Raw genomic sequence first — 17,052 nt, 5'->3', positions numbered from 1 at the left:
TTAAAAAGCTAATTAAGAAAAGCAAAATGTCCTCATAGTCTTTTTGACTTGTCTCACAGATTGAGAACTACATCAAAGACAACATGAAGACGGAGATGGTGCAGCTACAACAGAGCGCCGTCCACAACCACACGGCAGCCATGCTGGAAATGGGCACCAGTCTTCTGTCCCAAACGGCAGAACAGACGCGAAAACTGACCGACGTGGAGACCCAGGTATATTAAGACAGCACTATCCTAGAAAAATATGCAATATTGCTGTTAAGTATTGCAACAACTACAGTGCTCAACATAACTGAGTACAACCCATTTTAAAAATTAATATTTCTATCCATTTTTCAGTGGATATAGGTCATAGACTTAAGTGCTTTTGAACAAAACAGATTTATTAAATGGATATATTTATTAAAATCTGGGTGCTCCAGTTTTCCCACACAAGTCCAAAGTTGAATTAGGTAGGCTAAATTGACTGTAGTGTATGAGTGTGTGTAAATGGAAGTGTGTGGGTGTTTCCCAGTGATGGGTTGCAGTTGGAAGGGCATCCGCTACGCAAAACATATGCTGGATAAGTTGGCGGTTCATTTCGCTGTGGCGACCCCAGATTAATAAAGGGACTCCGAAATGAATTAATGAATTTATTCACCAAGCATCTTTAGAAGTTGAAATATATTGCATTTAAATTAATTAAAAATATTGGAAAATAAAATTACAAACTACAAAATTTATTTATCAATTTTTTCTTTCTCTTGAATTTTATTTAATATTTTTCCCTATAGCATGCAAATCTGGGTGTACTCATTTTGGACCGTTATCATACATTATTTTGGTAGATTAGCTCCAGATTTGACTAATCTACTGCATATGCACAAACATAATATTGTAAAGCTTCCTATAGAAAATATTCATCTAAATGAGAGATAAATCTAAATGTGAAGGGTGAACATATATATTGAGCACGGTATATTTCTTACGATATAGCATTTCCCTAGAAAAATGCTATTTTTAATGAGCCGTCTTTTTAAATCATTTATTTATTTAATGATATTAAACTAAACAGCTAAATATGTTTTAGATCCAACTCGTTCTGAATCAGAATAAAAATGTGGGTTAAAGTGCAAATATTTATTGTTTAACGCCCTATAAATGAATGAAACCCTCTGTTCCGGCTGTTGTTATTTTCAATTCGATTCATCTTTATTTGTGTAGCGCTTTTACAATGTGGATTGTATCAAAGCAGCTGAACACAGCTCAGCATTCAGCTTTGATACTCCAGCCACTAGCAAAACAGCAACCTCTTAGGAGGCGGGTTAAATATAGCATGGTCCCGTCTGATTGGTCAAATTTAGATAATCAACCAGTGCATAAAGTATATGTAAATTATTACAGATTTTATTATTTTATTATTACATATTATTACAGATTTCTGCAATATGTACAGTTGAAGTCAGCTTTTTAACCCTCCTGTTAAATTTAAATTCTTTTATATTTTTTCCCCAATTTCTGCTTAACAGGCAGAAGATTTATTTCAGCACATTTCTAAACAAAATAGTTTTAATAAGGGGCGAGGCAGTGGCGCAGTAGGTAGTGTTGTCGCCTCACAGCAAGAAGGTCGCTGGGTCGCTGGTTCGAACCTCGGCTCAGTTGGTGATTCTGTGTGGAGTTTGCATGTTCTCCCTGCCTTCTCGTGGGTTTCCCCCAGGTGCTCCGGTTTCCCCCACAGTCCAAACACATGCGGTGCAGGTGAATTGTCCGTAGTGTGTGTGTGAATGTGTGTGTGGATGTTTCCCAGAGATGGGTTGCAGCTGGAAGGGCATCTGCTGCGTAAAAACTTGCTGGATAAGTTGGCGGTTCATTCCGCTGTGGCGACCCCGAATTAATAAAGGGACTAAGCCGACAAGAAAATGAATGAATGAATGAATTAATAGTTTTAATAACTCATTTCTAATAACTGATTTATTTTATCTTTGCCATGATGACAGCACATAATATTTGACTAGATATGTTTACAGTCACCAGTGATCAAGCTACAGCGGATCACTGGAGAACTACACACGCCACAGTTAAGAACTTCAAATCCCGTCAAGCACCACACACACACACCTGTTCCGGTTTTCCCTGATTATACGCGCACACACACAGACTCACAGCTGAAGCTCTTTGTTGTTTCATTACCTGGGCTATAAAGAAAACACCCACACACATTCACACACACACATCTGGACTGAGTCTTGCCATCTGTTTTCCTGTGCCTTCTTCTTGCCGTGTTTTGACCCTTGCTTTATTTTGTTGTTTATGTAGTTTGCCGCCAGTACCGACTGCTCTCCTGCTTATTGACTTTGACATTGGATTATCTGCATGTACCCCTTTGCACCTGTTTTGATTGTTGCCCTTCGGACCAATCTGCTAAATAAACTGCACATGGATCCTCAATTTCGTTGTCAGCGACCATCAGTCACAATACTAGTACTCAGCTTAAAGTGACATTTAAAAGATTAACTATTTTAATTAGGATAAAGTTAGGGTAGTTAGGCAAGTCATTGTATAACAGTGGCTTGTTCAGGAGACAATCAAAAACTAATATTGCAGAAGGGTGCTAATAATATTGTGCTTAAAATGGCTGTTATAAAATTAAGAGCTGCTTTTATTCTAGCCGAAATAAAACAAATAAGACTTTCTCCAGAAGAAAAAATATTATAGGAAATACTGTGAAAAACTCCTGAAACTGTTCAACATCATTTGGCAAATATTAGAAAAGAAACAAATTGACTTCAACTGTATATTGCATATACTATTATCACGATACCGATATATTGTGCAGCCCTATGCATTTCACACTCCAATAAAGCAGCAGTCTATTTTCCATGTATCCTCTTAACACGGCTCCCACTAAGCCAAGAACAACACGAGCACCACAGTCTCTTTTTTTTCATGCGTCGTTCTCATGTTGTTCGTTCTGAATGTCTTTATGACTGCAGAGGGAGATTGTAAGGTTGTGTTTTGCTGATTTGTCAAATAAGAGCTTGAATAACTGTTCATAAGTGCTGTCGTATGGTGCTGCGGTATGGCGCTGTGTGTTTATGACTTCTCCTGAGGCACGGCTCACTTAATACTGACTTACTAATGCTTTTTAGGTCTGTGTTTTTGCGGAAGGATTACTGTATTTTTATTGGAGTGTCTTCGTTTTTGCAGGTTTTGAATCAGACGTCGCGGTTGGAAATTCAGCTGCTGGAGAACTCGCTGTCCACCAATAAGCTGGAGAAGCAGCTCATGATACAGATCAATGAAATCAACAAGATTCATGACAAGAATGGGTAAAGATCCTCACACAATTGAAGTATTTCTTTTTCAATTGTATATTAGAGTTCTATCCACACTGTTGGGTGAAGCAGTGGCGCAGTAGGTAGTGCTGTTGCCTCACAGCAAGAAGGTCACTGGTTCGAGCCTCGGCTCTGTTGGCGTTTCTGTGTGGAGTTTGCATGTTCTCCCTGCGTTCGCGTGGGTTTCCTCCGGATGCTCCGGTTTCCCCCACAGTCCAAACCAAGTGTGCCGCAAGCCTACGTTTGAGTGAAGGTTTCGGCCGTTAGATCGCCCCCTGGGGGCTGGCTGCAGTACAAGTCATAAAGCCCGCCTCCTCCGTGTTAATGAAGGAGACTTGAGCCCAAATAAAAAAAAATATTACACTTGCAATAAAATGTCCCGAAAGATAGTTCTGGTCGATTAAGGCACTGGTTATTGTGCTGAAATAGGTGCAGATCTTCATTTTTGTAAACAGTTTGTTTTTAGCAGTAATTTAATGCTGGGCGTGTCATCGTGATTGACAGCTGTGATTGACAGTTTCTCAAAGCGCGGCGTCTGATCTTCGGCAGGAGACTGAAGTGTTATTACTCGATTTCTGTGTTATTTTACCATGACAAAATGAGTTCAGCAGTAAACTATAGTTTCTGACATACATGATCTGGTGGAACACTGTTTATTCGCTAAGTTCAGGGCTTTTTTCGGGCTTTATTAGTTTGCTGATACACGCCTAGCCACCCAGATAGCAAAACACAGTTTCGGCTAGATTCTCGCCTGCCGGAGACTTATCCCTTAGAGCTCAGACTGTCTAATGTTACCTCTGCTGGACCTACTCCGGATGCCTGGACTCACTACCCAATTCCAGCCCGAGTCAATCGAGCCAGATGCGGCGGCCGAGCGAGCAGGCGCTGCCGCATGCGAGCCGGAATCAGCCCGCGACGCCGCGAGTAAGTTATGCGCTGCGGCCCGGAGCTGGCGCGATTGAATATATAAAACCCTCATATTTGTTAACGTTATTACATCCATTTGTGTTGATATGACAGCAAACGCATGCTGAGAAGTTCGGGGGGCGTGGTTGATTTTACATAAAGCGTTTGGTTGGAAGCTCGACTCCGCTCATTTTCGCGGCTCCTCCTCTGGCTCCATCAGACAATCCTTCTGCGCATGTCTGGCTCCAATTTCAGCAGTCTTTTGCGACAGTTTGTGCCCGTCAAGCAGGCGTTTTGCCCTCAAGGCGTTCAATGGGAAAAAGGGCTGTCGCGTCGTCCATATTTTTACAGTCATTGGTCCAAACACATGCGGTACAGGTGAATTGGGTGGGCTAAATTGTCCGTAGTGTATGAGAGTGTGTGTGTATGTGTGTGTGGATGTTTCTCAGAGATGGGTTGTCGCTGGAAGGGCATCCGCTGCGTAAAAAAACTTGCTGGATAAGTTGGCGGTTCATTCCGCTGTGGCGACCCCGGATTAATAAAGGGACTAAGCCGAAAAGAAAATGAATGAATGAATGAATGAATCTACACTGTTTACTCTATTCACTATTTACTGTATTCAACTGTTAGTTCATAGGCAATAACAGGTAATGCACAGTGATAGGTGACACTTATAATGTTATAATAAGAAACACAGTTCATCATATACACAAATTCAATTCATTTGATGCAAATATTCATGATTTTTACTTGTGAATTCACAAATTGTGTGTTGTATTTATTAATTGTGTTTTGAATTTACACTTTGGATTTTGTACATGGGAATTGTGTTGCGTGTGCATGTCAGAATTTTATTTTGTAAATGTATTTTTTTGACTCTGATCTGGCTCCATACTAGACTCCTCTGGGGTTGGAGCACCCTAAAGATCCTCACACGACAAAAAAAAAAATAATAATAATAAATAAAATAAATAAATAAAAATCAACATTTGCTGTTAAATTACCCAGGGCAATATTAATTTTTCAATAGTACATTTGACATGAAATCAATTTTCATACTTTATTTTGCTAGAGTACATTGTTAGAGTTATTATTCGCGCAAGGCTTCAGCGTCAATGCTTCCCATTTACTTTGAACGGGTGACGTCAAGCGTTGCTGAACTGAATTGTGGATCCATCTGAGTTGCTTCAGTGGTATTGCTCACTGCAGAAGTTGGGAATTTCTCAGGTTTGCAAGTGCCTATCCGATTGCTTCATGCAAATACCCCAGCTCAGACAATAGCCGATTGCGGACTAATTTTATTCAATTCCAACTTTAGACTTGCCCTGCTTCAAGCGCTGATGCTGAAGCCCCATGTCAATCACGCATTCTGGTAAACAATTATCTGTTAATTCATAGGTGATAACAGGCGATGCACAGTGATAGGTGACACTTATGGTATTATATTCATACATGTGCACTATGCAGAAATAAAATATACCTTATTTTCTGACACAGCAAAATATGGGGGACCAAAAACAACTCTAAAAAGCTGAAAATTAAACGAATAATACCAACAATAACCTCTATACTCTGACTAGATTATGCATTTATGGTTTAATTATTTTTCGTTAACGTTACACTGGCAGTCACATATAATCTTAATGTAAACAGTCTGAGCCTATATGAGCCATGATAATTAGTTTACCTTTCAAGTCTTGAGCCGTTCGTTATTTACGTGACAGAGTGACTCAAACCCGAGGACTCGAGAGATGAACGGTTCAATTCTTTTTCCAGCTCTAAACGTGTATGATTGGCCCGTGATCAACAAGTGACTCAGACCCGATAGAGTACTTGAGAGATAAACGGTTCCATTATTTTTCCGGCTCTAAATGCATATGATTGGCTTCTGCCTTTCCGCGATGTACGACTTGAAATGTGATGAAGACTTGAAATGAACAATACCACCTGCACAATTTTGTGCACGCGCGGATGAACGAATCGCTCCCTGAGAGGACTTATAGTTCCCGAGTCAAAATGAACGAATCGTTCTTGAACGCCCCATCACTATAGGCCTGTGAATTTGTTCAAAGAGTAATTAAAGTGAAAGCAGTGACTGCTGCTGCTCACAAAAGGATGTATGTATATATATTTTTTCAATCTTGAGCTCTTGAAAGCAGCAGGACTGTGGGTGCATCAGCATTTTTGTCTATTCCATTACAGAGAGAGCGATCGCACCAGTTGCACTTTCTCTATACACACGGTTGTTTCGCTCAAGTAAACGGGAGTGTGTGCTTTTTAACAGTCGCGCGCATCACATCACCTGTGCACGCGAGTAATCATCCTGTCATAAGGTATTCACCTGCTTTAGCTTGCGTGAACACAGTTACTTTTGTCAGTCGTGCTGCTTCTCGATTCTACGATCACATTTTGGGCCATCCTTATTGTCGAACCCTGCGTTAAGAAAAGTACAATGTAAAAATGATTTCCAATCAGCCAAAGTGGTTAGTGGGAGCGGCTGTCTAACCCGCCAGAGTGAAAATCTACCCGCTTTTGGGGAAATCTACCCGCGGGTTGGTGGGTGTTAATGTAGAGCCCTGCAGGTTAATAATGCTGCTACTCTATTTGTTCCTGCTTAAAATGAAGCACAACAAGCACACACTCTTTTCTATTATGCTGTTTGACCTGCCAATGCAGATGTTCAAGTCTCTCTCGCTCGTGAATTTGAGGAAACACTCTATCCTGCATGTGCCAGAACCACAGGACAGATCATTACACCAAATGATTTTCAATTCCTGACAGCACAAGACTCTTAGACTTCAGCTCAGTCTCGTACGATGCATAGAAACCGGCCAAAACCCTGAACCGTGTCCTCTGACCCAGCGCTAAACTCTGTCCCGTGTGAAGATGGATTGTGCAATGCAAAACGTTTGGAAGAGTTTCCAATTCTCTGTGTATTGATTGGTCTGATGGGACGTGTGTGTTACTGTCAGAACCAAGCTTTAATTCCCAGTGATCTCTTCTTTGAGCCCAGCTGCTGCTGAAAGCATGCAAACATTCATATCTTTCTAGTTAAAAAACACCCATACACTCTTATTCACTTGCACACTCATACACTACAGCCTGTTTAGTCAATCAGTACCCCTATAGCGCATGTGTTTGGACTGTGAGGGAAACCGGAGCACAATTTATTTATCCATTCATTTATTCATTCAGTCATTCAGTCCATTCATTCATCCACCTATTTGTCCATTCATTCATTTCTTTCATTCATCTATTTATTTATTCATCAATATATTAATTGATCAATTCATTCATTCATTCAGCTATCCAATTCTTTCATCTGCCCATTTATCAGTTCATTCGTTCGTTTGTTCGTTCGTTCGTTCGTTCGTTCGTTCTTTCGTTCGTTCGTTCGTTCGTTCATTCATTCATTAATTCATTCATTCAGCGATTTATAGCTGCTGCTGAAAGCATGCAAACATTCATATCTTTCTAGTTAAGAAAGGATTGTCTGGCATTGTTGTTCATTCATTCAGTCATTCATTTATTTATTCATTCATTCATTCATTCAACAGTTCTTAAAATTGTTTTGAAGGAACAACTTAATTTTGTTATGTTCATTCATTCATTTTCCCTCACCTTAGTATCTTACTTATCAGAGGTCGCCACATTGGAATGCACCACCAAGTATTGCAGCATATGTTTTACTCAGCGGATGCTCTTCCAGCTGCAACGCAGTACTGGGCAACACCCATATACACTTATTCACTTGCACACTCATACACTACAGCCAGTTTAGTCAATCAGTACCCCTATAGCGCATGTGTTTGGACTGTGAGGGAAACCGGAGCACAATTTATTTATCCATTCATTTATTCATTTAGTCATTCAGTCCATTCATTCATCCACCTATTTGTCCATTCATTCATTTCTTTCATTCATCTATTTATTTATTCATCAATATATTAATTAATCAATTCATTCATTCATTCATTCAGCTATCCAATTCATTCATCTGCCCATTTATCAGTTCGTTCGTTCGTTCGTTCATTCATTCATTCATTCATTCATTCATTCATTTATTCATTCATTCATTCATTCAGCGATTTATAGATGCTGCTGAAAGCATGCAAACATTCATATCTTTCTAGTTAAGAAAGGATTGTCTGGCATTGTTGTTCATTCATTCATTCATTCATTCATTTATTCATTCATTCATTCATTCATTCATTCATTCAACAGTTCTTAAAATTGTTTTGAAGGAACAACTTAATTTTGTTATGTTCATTCATTCATTTTCCTTCAGCTTAGTCTCTTACTTATCAGAGGTCGCCACTGTGGAATGAACCACCAAGTATTCCAGCATATGTTTTACTCAGCGGATGCTCTTCCAGCTGCAACCCAGTACTGGGCAACACCCATACACACTTATTCACTTGCACACTCATACACTACAGCCAGTTTAGTTAATCTATTCCCCTATAGCGCATGTGTTTGGACTGTGAGGGAAACCGGAGAACCTGGAGGAAACCCACACCAACATGGGGAGAACATGCAAACTCCACACAGAAATGATCAATGACCCTGCCGAGACTCAAACCAGCAACCTTCTTGCTGTGAGACCACAGTACTAACCACTGAGCCATCGTTTGTTATGTTTTATCCACCTAAATGTGTTAACGTAATCAATTAGTGTAGGGATAACGTGGATTAATTGTGTGCAGCCCTGCGTTTTTTACATTACTCATCCTATAATATAGACTGACGTTATGACTTTCTTCTCTTTCAAGCTATAATCAGTGTAGCATTCTTTAAATATTGAACTTTGTTGAAGTAATCTCTGCGTGCATCATATTTCTGAGATGCTCATTGCAGATTTAAGACCAGCACACGTATTGTTTTGTCCCCAGAGCTAAAAGATGAGCAGTGTGTGTTTGTATGCAGTGTAAATGACGCTTATATTTATATCAGGGTTTATTACAGCGGTGTCCAGTTTTTCTGCCTTTGAAAACCGACACTTAAAGATCAAAATATAATCAAATCTTGATGAAGTCTGGCAGTCCTGGCTCTGAACTTGTATATGACGTTATTTTTATGATACATATATGCATCTCAGTTTATTTATTTTGTCTTTTTTGGGCTAAAAGGCTTGCAGCGGGGACTGATTCCTGTAGAAAACTGTGTTAATGTTGCTTCATAGAACCGTTCAGATTGTCAGATTACAGAGATAATGAAGAATATTATATGCTGATGCAGGTAAAATGTGATTAATTGTGTTATGTTTGTGTCATTGATATGTCCAGGGTTGCTTAAAGTCTTTTTTTAAACATAAGTCGTTCGTTCATTCATTCATTCATTCATTCATTCATTCATTCATTCATTCATTCATTCGTCCATCTATTTATCCATTCATTATTTTGTTAAGTCATTTGTTCATTGATTCGTTTGTTTATTTCTTTATTAATCCGTATATTAATCAATTCATTTATTCCATTCATTCATTCATTCATTCATTCATTCATTCATTCATTCATCCACCCGTTTATTAATCCATTTGTTAATTCATTCATTAATTCATTTGTTTGTTTCAGTCATCAATTTAATAATTCAGCAATTTATTTATCCTTTCATTTATTCATTAAGTCATTCAGTCCATTAATTCATCCACCCATTTGTCCATTCATTCATTTCTTTCATTCATCTATTTATTTATTCATCAATTTATTAATTGATCGATTCATTCATTCGTTCATTCATTCATTCATTCATTCATTTATTTATTAATTCAGCAATTTATAAATTCATCAATTTATTTATTAATTCATTTATTCATTCATTCTTTCATTCACCAATTAATTAATTAATTAAGTCGTTCATTCATTCATTTATTCACTCATTCCCATCCATTTGTTTGTTCATTCATTTGTTCATCCATTCATTAATTTCTTTATTCTTATCCGTACATTATTTGATTCATCAATTTATTTATTTATTAATTCATTCATTCAGATTTTGGTCCAGCTTTTAACTTTTTTGTGTAAAATCTTTATTTCTTATATAAGCTCAAAAATATACTTCTTATTTTCATTGAATAATATCATGAATAATCATATTTCAAAATAATTAATAAATAAATGAACAAATTAATTAATTCATTCGCTCATTCATTTGGCACCAGGGTTCATATAAATTCTACATAGAAGAATGAATGTATGAATGAATGAATGAATGAATAGTTGGATGGATGGATGGATGGATGGATGGATAAACAAAATATTATAATGATAGTTATAATATTGACATCATTTTTATTGGTAGTATTACTATTTGTTTACTCGATTCTTTCATTCATTCATTCATTCATTTATTCCTTTATATTTGTAACTACATTTCTAGTTATAAAAGTTGCTGTCATATTGAAATTTCAACCTTTTGTTTTTTTGATATGACACTTTGAGGCTGTTTCCTATGAACTTTGTGTAACATAAAGCATAGTAATAATGAGATTCTGAGATTCTGCCAAAAAGCTGGCCTTACCAAGTCCATAAAAATGACTTAAACCATGACATCCGAGTATTAAGCAATTTATATAAAAAGCACTTTATATGAAAATAACTATGTTGTTTTGGCCTCTCCAATGGAAACATGTCCTACATTTTATTACAGCACATTGTTGTGACTCAGAATTGTGGCTTGATTTGCTGTAGATTCCACAATATGTTCATTTAAAGCATGCTTCAAACAAATGCTTTTACCTCTTTATAAGAAAAACAGCTAGTTACAAAACACACAAACTTAGAGCATAAATGTTTTCAAACGTTCATATGCAGTAGTTAATAGATTACCAAGGAAAACAAAGCAAAGAAAACAAAAACAATATGTACATAAGTATCCATCTATACATTTGAAACAAAAACATAAATAAGGCCCTCCTATAAAACATGTCCACCTACATATCTTCTATTATTGTATATTGTATATTCCCATTACTTTATTTAAAGGCTCACGAAACCCTCGAGCACTTTTTTGAGATGTTAACAGATTTGTGTGTGTTGAGCACTATTAAGACAATGTCAGCTTTAGTTGTGGGGAAAAAAAGCTTCCGGGTTTAAAATGATTTTTGGGGCGGATCAAAATCGGCGACATAGTGCAAAGATGTAGTGCAAAGTGCAAAGATGACTCGTCCGTGTCTCATTATTATTCATAGCGGAGTTTTCTTATCCTATGAGAAGAGCCGGCTTCTTAAATATTCATGAGAGCACGTGCTTTCCAAAGTCAAAGCAGACCTGGTTGCCAATGCCAAGCTCAGCTGTGAAATCCTACATTGATGACTGGGTGAGACGCGTCCGCGGACACACGGCACACAGTGTTTAACTTATTTATTTATTCATTCATTCTTTTTATATATGATCATTTATTGTTATGTTTAGTTCATATGAATTCACATTAGTTGATAAAAAGTATAAATTATTTATTTATTTATTTATTCATTGATTAATTTCATATGATCATTTATTTCATATTTAGTTCATATAAATTCACATTAGTTCATAAAAAGTATCATTCATTCATGCATTTGTTCGCTTCATATGATAATTTATTTCATGTTTAGTTCATATGAATTCACATTAGTTCATAAAAAGTATCATTCATTCATTCATTCATTCATTCATTCATTCATTCATTCATTCATTCGTTTCATATGATCATTTATTTCATGTTTATTTCATATGAATTCACATTAGTTCATAAAAAGTATAATTCATTCATTCATTTAGGCCTATTCGTTTCATATGATCATTTATTTCATGTTTAGTTCATATAAATTTACATTAGTTCATAAAAAGTATCATTCATTCATTCATTCATTCATTCATTCATTTGTTCATTTCATATGATAATTTATTTCATGTTTAGTTCATATGAATTCACATTAGTTCATAAAAAGTATCATTCATTCATTCATTCATTCGTTCGTTTCATATGATCATTTATTTCATGTTTAGTTCATATGAATTCACATTAGTTCATAAAAAGTATAATTCATTCATTCATTCATTCATTCATTTCATATGATAATTTATTTCATATTTAGTTCGTATGAATTCACATTAGTTCATAAAAAGTATCATTCATTCATTAGTTTCATTCAGTCATTCATTAATTCATTATTAAATTCATTAATAGTTTCATTTATTTGATTATCCATTATGAATGAATTATTTATTTGTTTTATATGATCATTTATTTCATATTTAGTTCATATGAGTTCACATTAGATCATAAAAATTATAACTTATTCATTTCATATGATAATTTATTTCATATTTGGTTCATATTCACACTAGTTCATAGAAAATATAATTCATTCTTTCATTCATTCATGTATTTTTTATATGATCATTTATTTCATATTTAGTTCATATGAATTTACATTAGTCCATAAAAATATAATTCATTCATTCATTCATTCATTCATTCATTCATTCATTCATAGTTTCATTCATCCATCCATTCATTCATTCATAGTTTAATTTATTTATTCATTATGAATGAATCATTTATTTTTTTCATGTGATCATTTATTTCATATTTAGCTCATATGAGTTCACATTAGTTCATAAAATTATAATTCATTCATTCAGGGCTAATAATTTTGACCCCAACTTTAAGTGGTTTATCATATAAACGTGTGCATTTGTTGTGTTTGTGAGGTTTCTGGAGGAGAAGATGCAGGAGCTGGAGGATCGGCACCGTCAGGAGCTGGAGTCTCTGCGGACGGAGAAATCTGACCTGCAGGCTCTGGTCAGCAGACAGAGTTCAGTGATCCGCGAGCTGGAGAATCAGCTGAGCAGAGCTACCGGAAACAGCACAGCACTTCAGAGACAGCAGCAGGACCTGATGGAGAGCATGCGCAGCCTCCTCAGCCTCTGTGCTAAAGACGCCGCTACAGCAGGTAAGCGCACTACCACATCTACTGAGCTTTTGCGAACTAAAAATGTGCTCATTTGATCAGAAATTCCCATTGAGTTTCCTATGGGAGAAATGACCGGGGTTAATAGACGACAGAAAACAGTCAAACTAATCTTCAAACAAGTGTGTTCATGACTATACATGAAAAGTAGAATAATATAATAAGAACACAGTTTGCAACATCAAGCAGCATAACAAGCTGTTTTTAACATCTAGAAATCAATGGAAGTGAACAAGAAATGAACAAGAGCGGAAGACTAGAGCCACAAAGATTTCAATGTTTGCGACTGCATGTATGTGAATTATGTTTAAGAGAGTGCTGCATGATGTTATGAGAACTATAGACTTTTTTAGTTTTAATGGGTACGGCAGGATTTTGTTTCAAATTGATATAAAATAATGTCAGATCATAAACATGTACATACACACACACACACACATATATATATATATATATATATATATATATATATATATATATATATATATATATATATATATATATATATATATATATATATACATCACATGCATGCAAACATACATACATATAGTCAATTAGTTAATGACTTAGTGAGTCAGTGAGTCAGTGATTTAGTTACCTAGTTACTTAGTGAGTTAGTTGCTTAGTGAACTAGTTAGTTAGTCAGTTAGTGGTTTTATTACATAGTGAGTTGATGACTTAGTGATTTAGTGGCTTAGTAAACTAGTTAGATAGTGGGTTAGTGGCTTAGTGAGATTGCGATTCAGTAATTTAGTAGCTTAGTGAACTAGTTAGTTAGCTAGTTAGCTAGTTAGTTAGTTAGTTAGTCAGTCAGTTAGGTAGTTAGTTAATTAGTGAGTTAGAGACTTAGTGAGTTAGTGACTTAGTTAGTTACTTACTGAGTTAGTGGCTTAGTTTTGACTTAGTGAGTTAGTTGCTTAGTGATTTAGTGGCTTAGTTGTTGACTTAGTTAGCAGCATAGTGAGTTAGAGACTAAGTGACTTAGTTGGTTGCTTAGTGAACTAGTTAGTTACTTGGCGAGTTAGTGAGTTAGTTAGTTGCTTGGTGAACTAGGTAGTTAATGACTTGTTGACTTAGTTACTTGGTGAGTTAGCTGCTTAATGAATCAGTTAGTTAGTTAGTTAGTTAGTTAGTTAGTTAGTTAGTTAGTTAGTTACTTAATGAGTTAGTGACTTAGTGAGTTAGCAACTTAGTGAATAATTTAGTTTCTTAGTGAACTAGTTAGTGAGTTACTAACTTAGTGACTTAGTTACTTGGTGAGTTAGTGACTTAGTTACTAAGTGAGTTAGTGGCTTAGTTGGTGACATGGTGACTTATTACATGGTTACTTAGTGACTTATTAACTTAGTGACTTTGTTACTTAGTTACTTAGTGAGTTAGCAGCATATTGAGTTAGTGACTAAGTGAATTAGTTGGTTTTTTAGTGAACTAGTTAGTTGGTGACTTATTGAGTAAGTGACTTAATGAGTTAGTTGCTTAGTGATTTAGTGGCTTAGTTGGTGACTTAGTTACTTAGTGAGTTAGCAGCATAGTGAGTTAGTGACTAAGTGACTTAGTTGGTTGCTTAGTGAACTAGTTAGTTACTTGGTGATTTATTTAGTTGCTTAGTGAACTAGTTAGTTAGTGACTTGTTGACTTAGTTACTTGGTGATTTAGCTGCTTAATGAATTAGTTATTTATTTAGTTAGTTAGTTAGTTAGTTAGTTAGTTAGTTAGTTAGTTAGTTAGTTAGTTAGTTAGTTAGTAACTTGGTTGATTAGTGAGTTAGTGACTTAGTGAGTTAGGGACTTAGTGAGTTAGTCAGTTACTTAGTGACTTGGTAAGTTAGTCACTTAGTGAGGTAGTGATTTAGTTACTTAGTGAGTTAGTGATTTAGTGACTCAGTGAGTTAGTGACTTAGTGAGTTAGTTACTTAGTGAGTTAGTTCATTTGTAACTTATTTGTTATGTAGGGAGTTAGTGACTTAGTGAGTTAGTTACTTAGTTATTGAATTTAGTGGTGAGTTAGTTAGTGACAATTAATTAAGTAGTGAGTTAGTTAGTTGGTTACTAGTTAGTGAGTTAGTAGCTTGGTTACTTAGTGAGTTAGTTATTGTTGGTTATTGTGTTATTGAGTTAGTTGAAATTATCTATTTTGTGAATAAATATTGCTCTCTTTATTTCCTTCTTTCTTTATAATTAAGTCAGATTTTGATCTATGAATAATTATCTCCTTTTTCTTGCTAATTTACATTTTTTAATTCATTCGCTCACATTTTAAGCAGATGTCCTTGCAATATTATTGATGCATTTTATTAATTTATTAAATTATTCATTCATCCATTGTCTTTGCACACTTTAGTTATCCCTTGGTTCATATGAATTTATATTTATTAGTTCATAAATAATTATAATTGATATAATATATATAATTTTTATCAGTGTTTGTTAGGTATCTCTTTCCTCTGAGCTTCTGGGTTTATAAATAGATAAACTATAACTTAGATATATAAACCATATCAATTAGATCTGGTCTAAATGAGATCCAAAATATATATGCTACGTGATATTTCCCTGTTGTTACCAAGCTGGTCTGGACCACCTCTGTTAGTTCTGGTAGTAAACCTTTCCAAGAAATAATGGTGCGTGACATGAAAAAAGCATCTGTCAGGCAGGAAGTGAAACAGAACTAAAAATACAGCATGCTGAAGAAGAAACCTTCAGATAGGAATGGCCTGTTACACAGCATGCATGTTATCAATGAATGAAGCGTCTTCCTTTGCAGTGTGAAATGTGTGGTTTTGTGGTGAATGATCATGTTTAGCAGTGCCGTGGAGCTCAGCGGATGTGTCTTATCACGCTCCAGCACACTGCCTGTGGTGAACAGTTGACTGCGTGTCAGACAGGGCTGATTGAGTTACAGGCGCAGCGATCTGCGGTTCAGACCTCACGCTCTCCTTCACACCAGCAGGAGTTCAGGGGTCTGGACTCATTACCCTCATGACCCCTGGTGTGACCCCCAGCCCTACGTCTGCCTTGTGTATCATTGCTCAATACTAGGCTTCTTCCTATATCAAACTTTGTAATTGTGATTTATTGCTGACGATTTTAGTATGATATTCAGTACACTCTCAGAGAAAAAGGTGATACAAATAAATTCCTTGAGGTACAGTTTTGTACCTTTGTAAAAGCTGTACCTTTAGGCTCAATCCCGATTCTCTCCCTTAGCCCTTCCCCTTACCCCTCGTTTTGCACGTGCCCGTGAAGGTGTAGTGGTGTCCCAGTTCTCTTTAGCTTAAAGGCGTAGGGCTAAAGGCGGATTTATACTTCTGCGTCAAGCGCATGCGTATGCTACGGCGCTGACGCATAGCCCTTCGCCGTGGCCGTCACCGTCACTGGCGTGCACCTCTCAAAAAATGTAACTACACGTCGCAAGGACGCATAGAGCAAGCTCTGTGATTGGTCGGCTTGGTAGCGCTGACGAGTCTGGGCGGGACTGAGAGACGCGCGAGCGTCGTGAGCCTGATGGAGTGATTGTTTACAAGTGTGGAGTCCTGTGAAGAAGCTCCGGATGGAAAGTTTTGTTTTGTGTTTACCTCATAGTTAAAGTTGTTGCACGTCCGCCGGTTCCTGCCTCAAAATAAGCGAGTTTGAGCCACTTGTACATCCCGGAAGCGTTCAGAAAGAACAAAACACAGGCGAAGAAATTCGACTCAGAGACACATCAACACCTCACTGCCAACTAGCGTTTTGGAAGTGTAATGCAGACCAACAGAGACAGCGTGCAGAAGTATAAATGCACAGCTACGCACGTTGCATGCGCCGTTGGTTACGCCTGTCACTTGACGCAGAAGTATAAACCAGGCTTAAGGGCAAGGAGTATACACCCCTTC

At 36.6% G+C, this 17,052-nt stretch overlaps 1 protein-coding gene across 2 annotated transcripts in view; it reads left to right on the top strand.

The window, feature by feature from the left end:
• The window catches only part of angpt1 (angiopoietin 1), a 363,643-nt gene that overhangs the window by 291,934 nt on the left and 54,657 nt on the right, over positions 1-17,052 (top strand). For both annotated transcript variants that reach the window (XM_087293862.2, NM_131813.1), the window contains 3 exon segments: positions 60-215; positions 3,189-3,310; positions 12,919-13,160. In XM_087293862.2, coding sequence (XP_087149988.2) covers positions 84-215; positions 3,189-3,310; positions 12,919-13,160 — 496 coding nt within the window. In that variant the 5' untranslated portion in view covers positions 60-83.

This window comes from Danio rerio, chromosome 19, assembly GCF_052040795.2.
Source record: "Danio rerio strain M-AB ecotype USA chromosome 19, GRCz13ab, whole genome shotgun sequence".
NCBI classification, from domain to species: Eukaryota; Metazoa; Chordata; class Actinopteri; order Cypriniformes; family Danionidae; genus Danio; species Danio rerio.
This window is presented reverse-complemented; position numbering and strand designations above follow the sequence as displayed.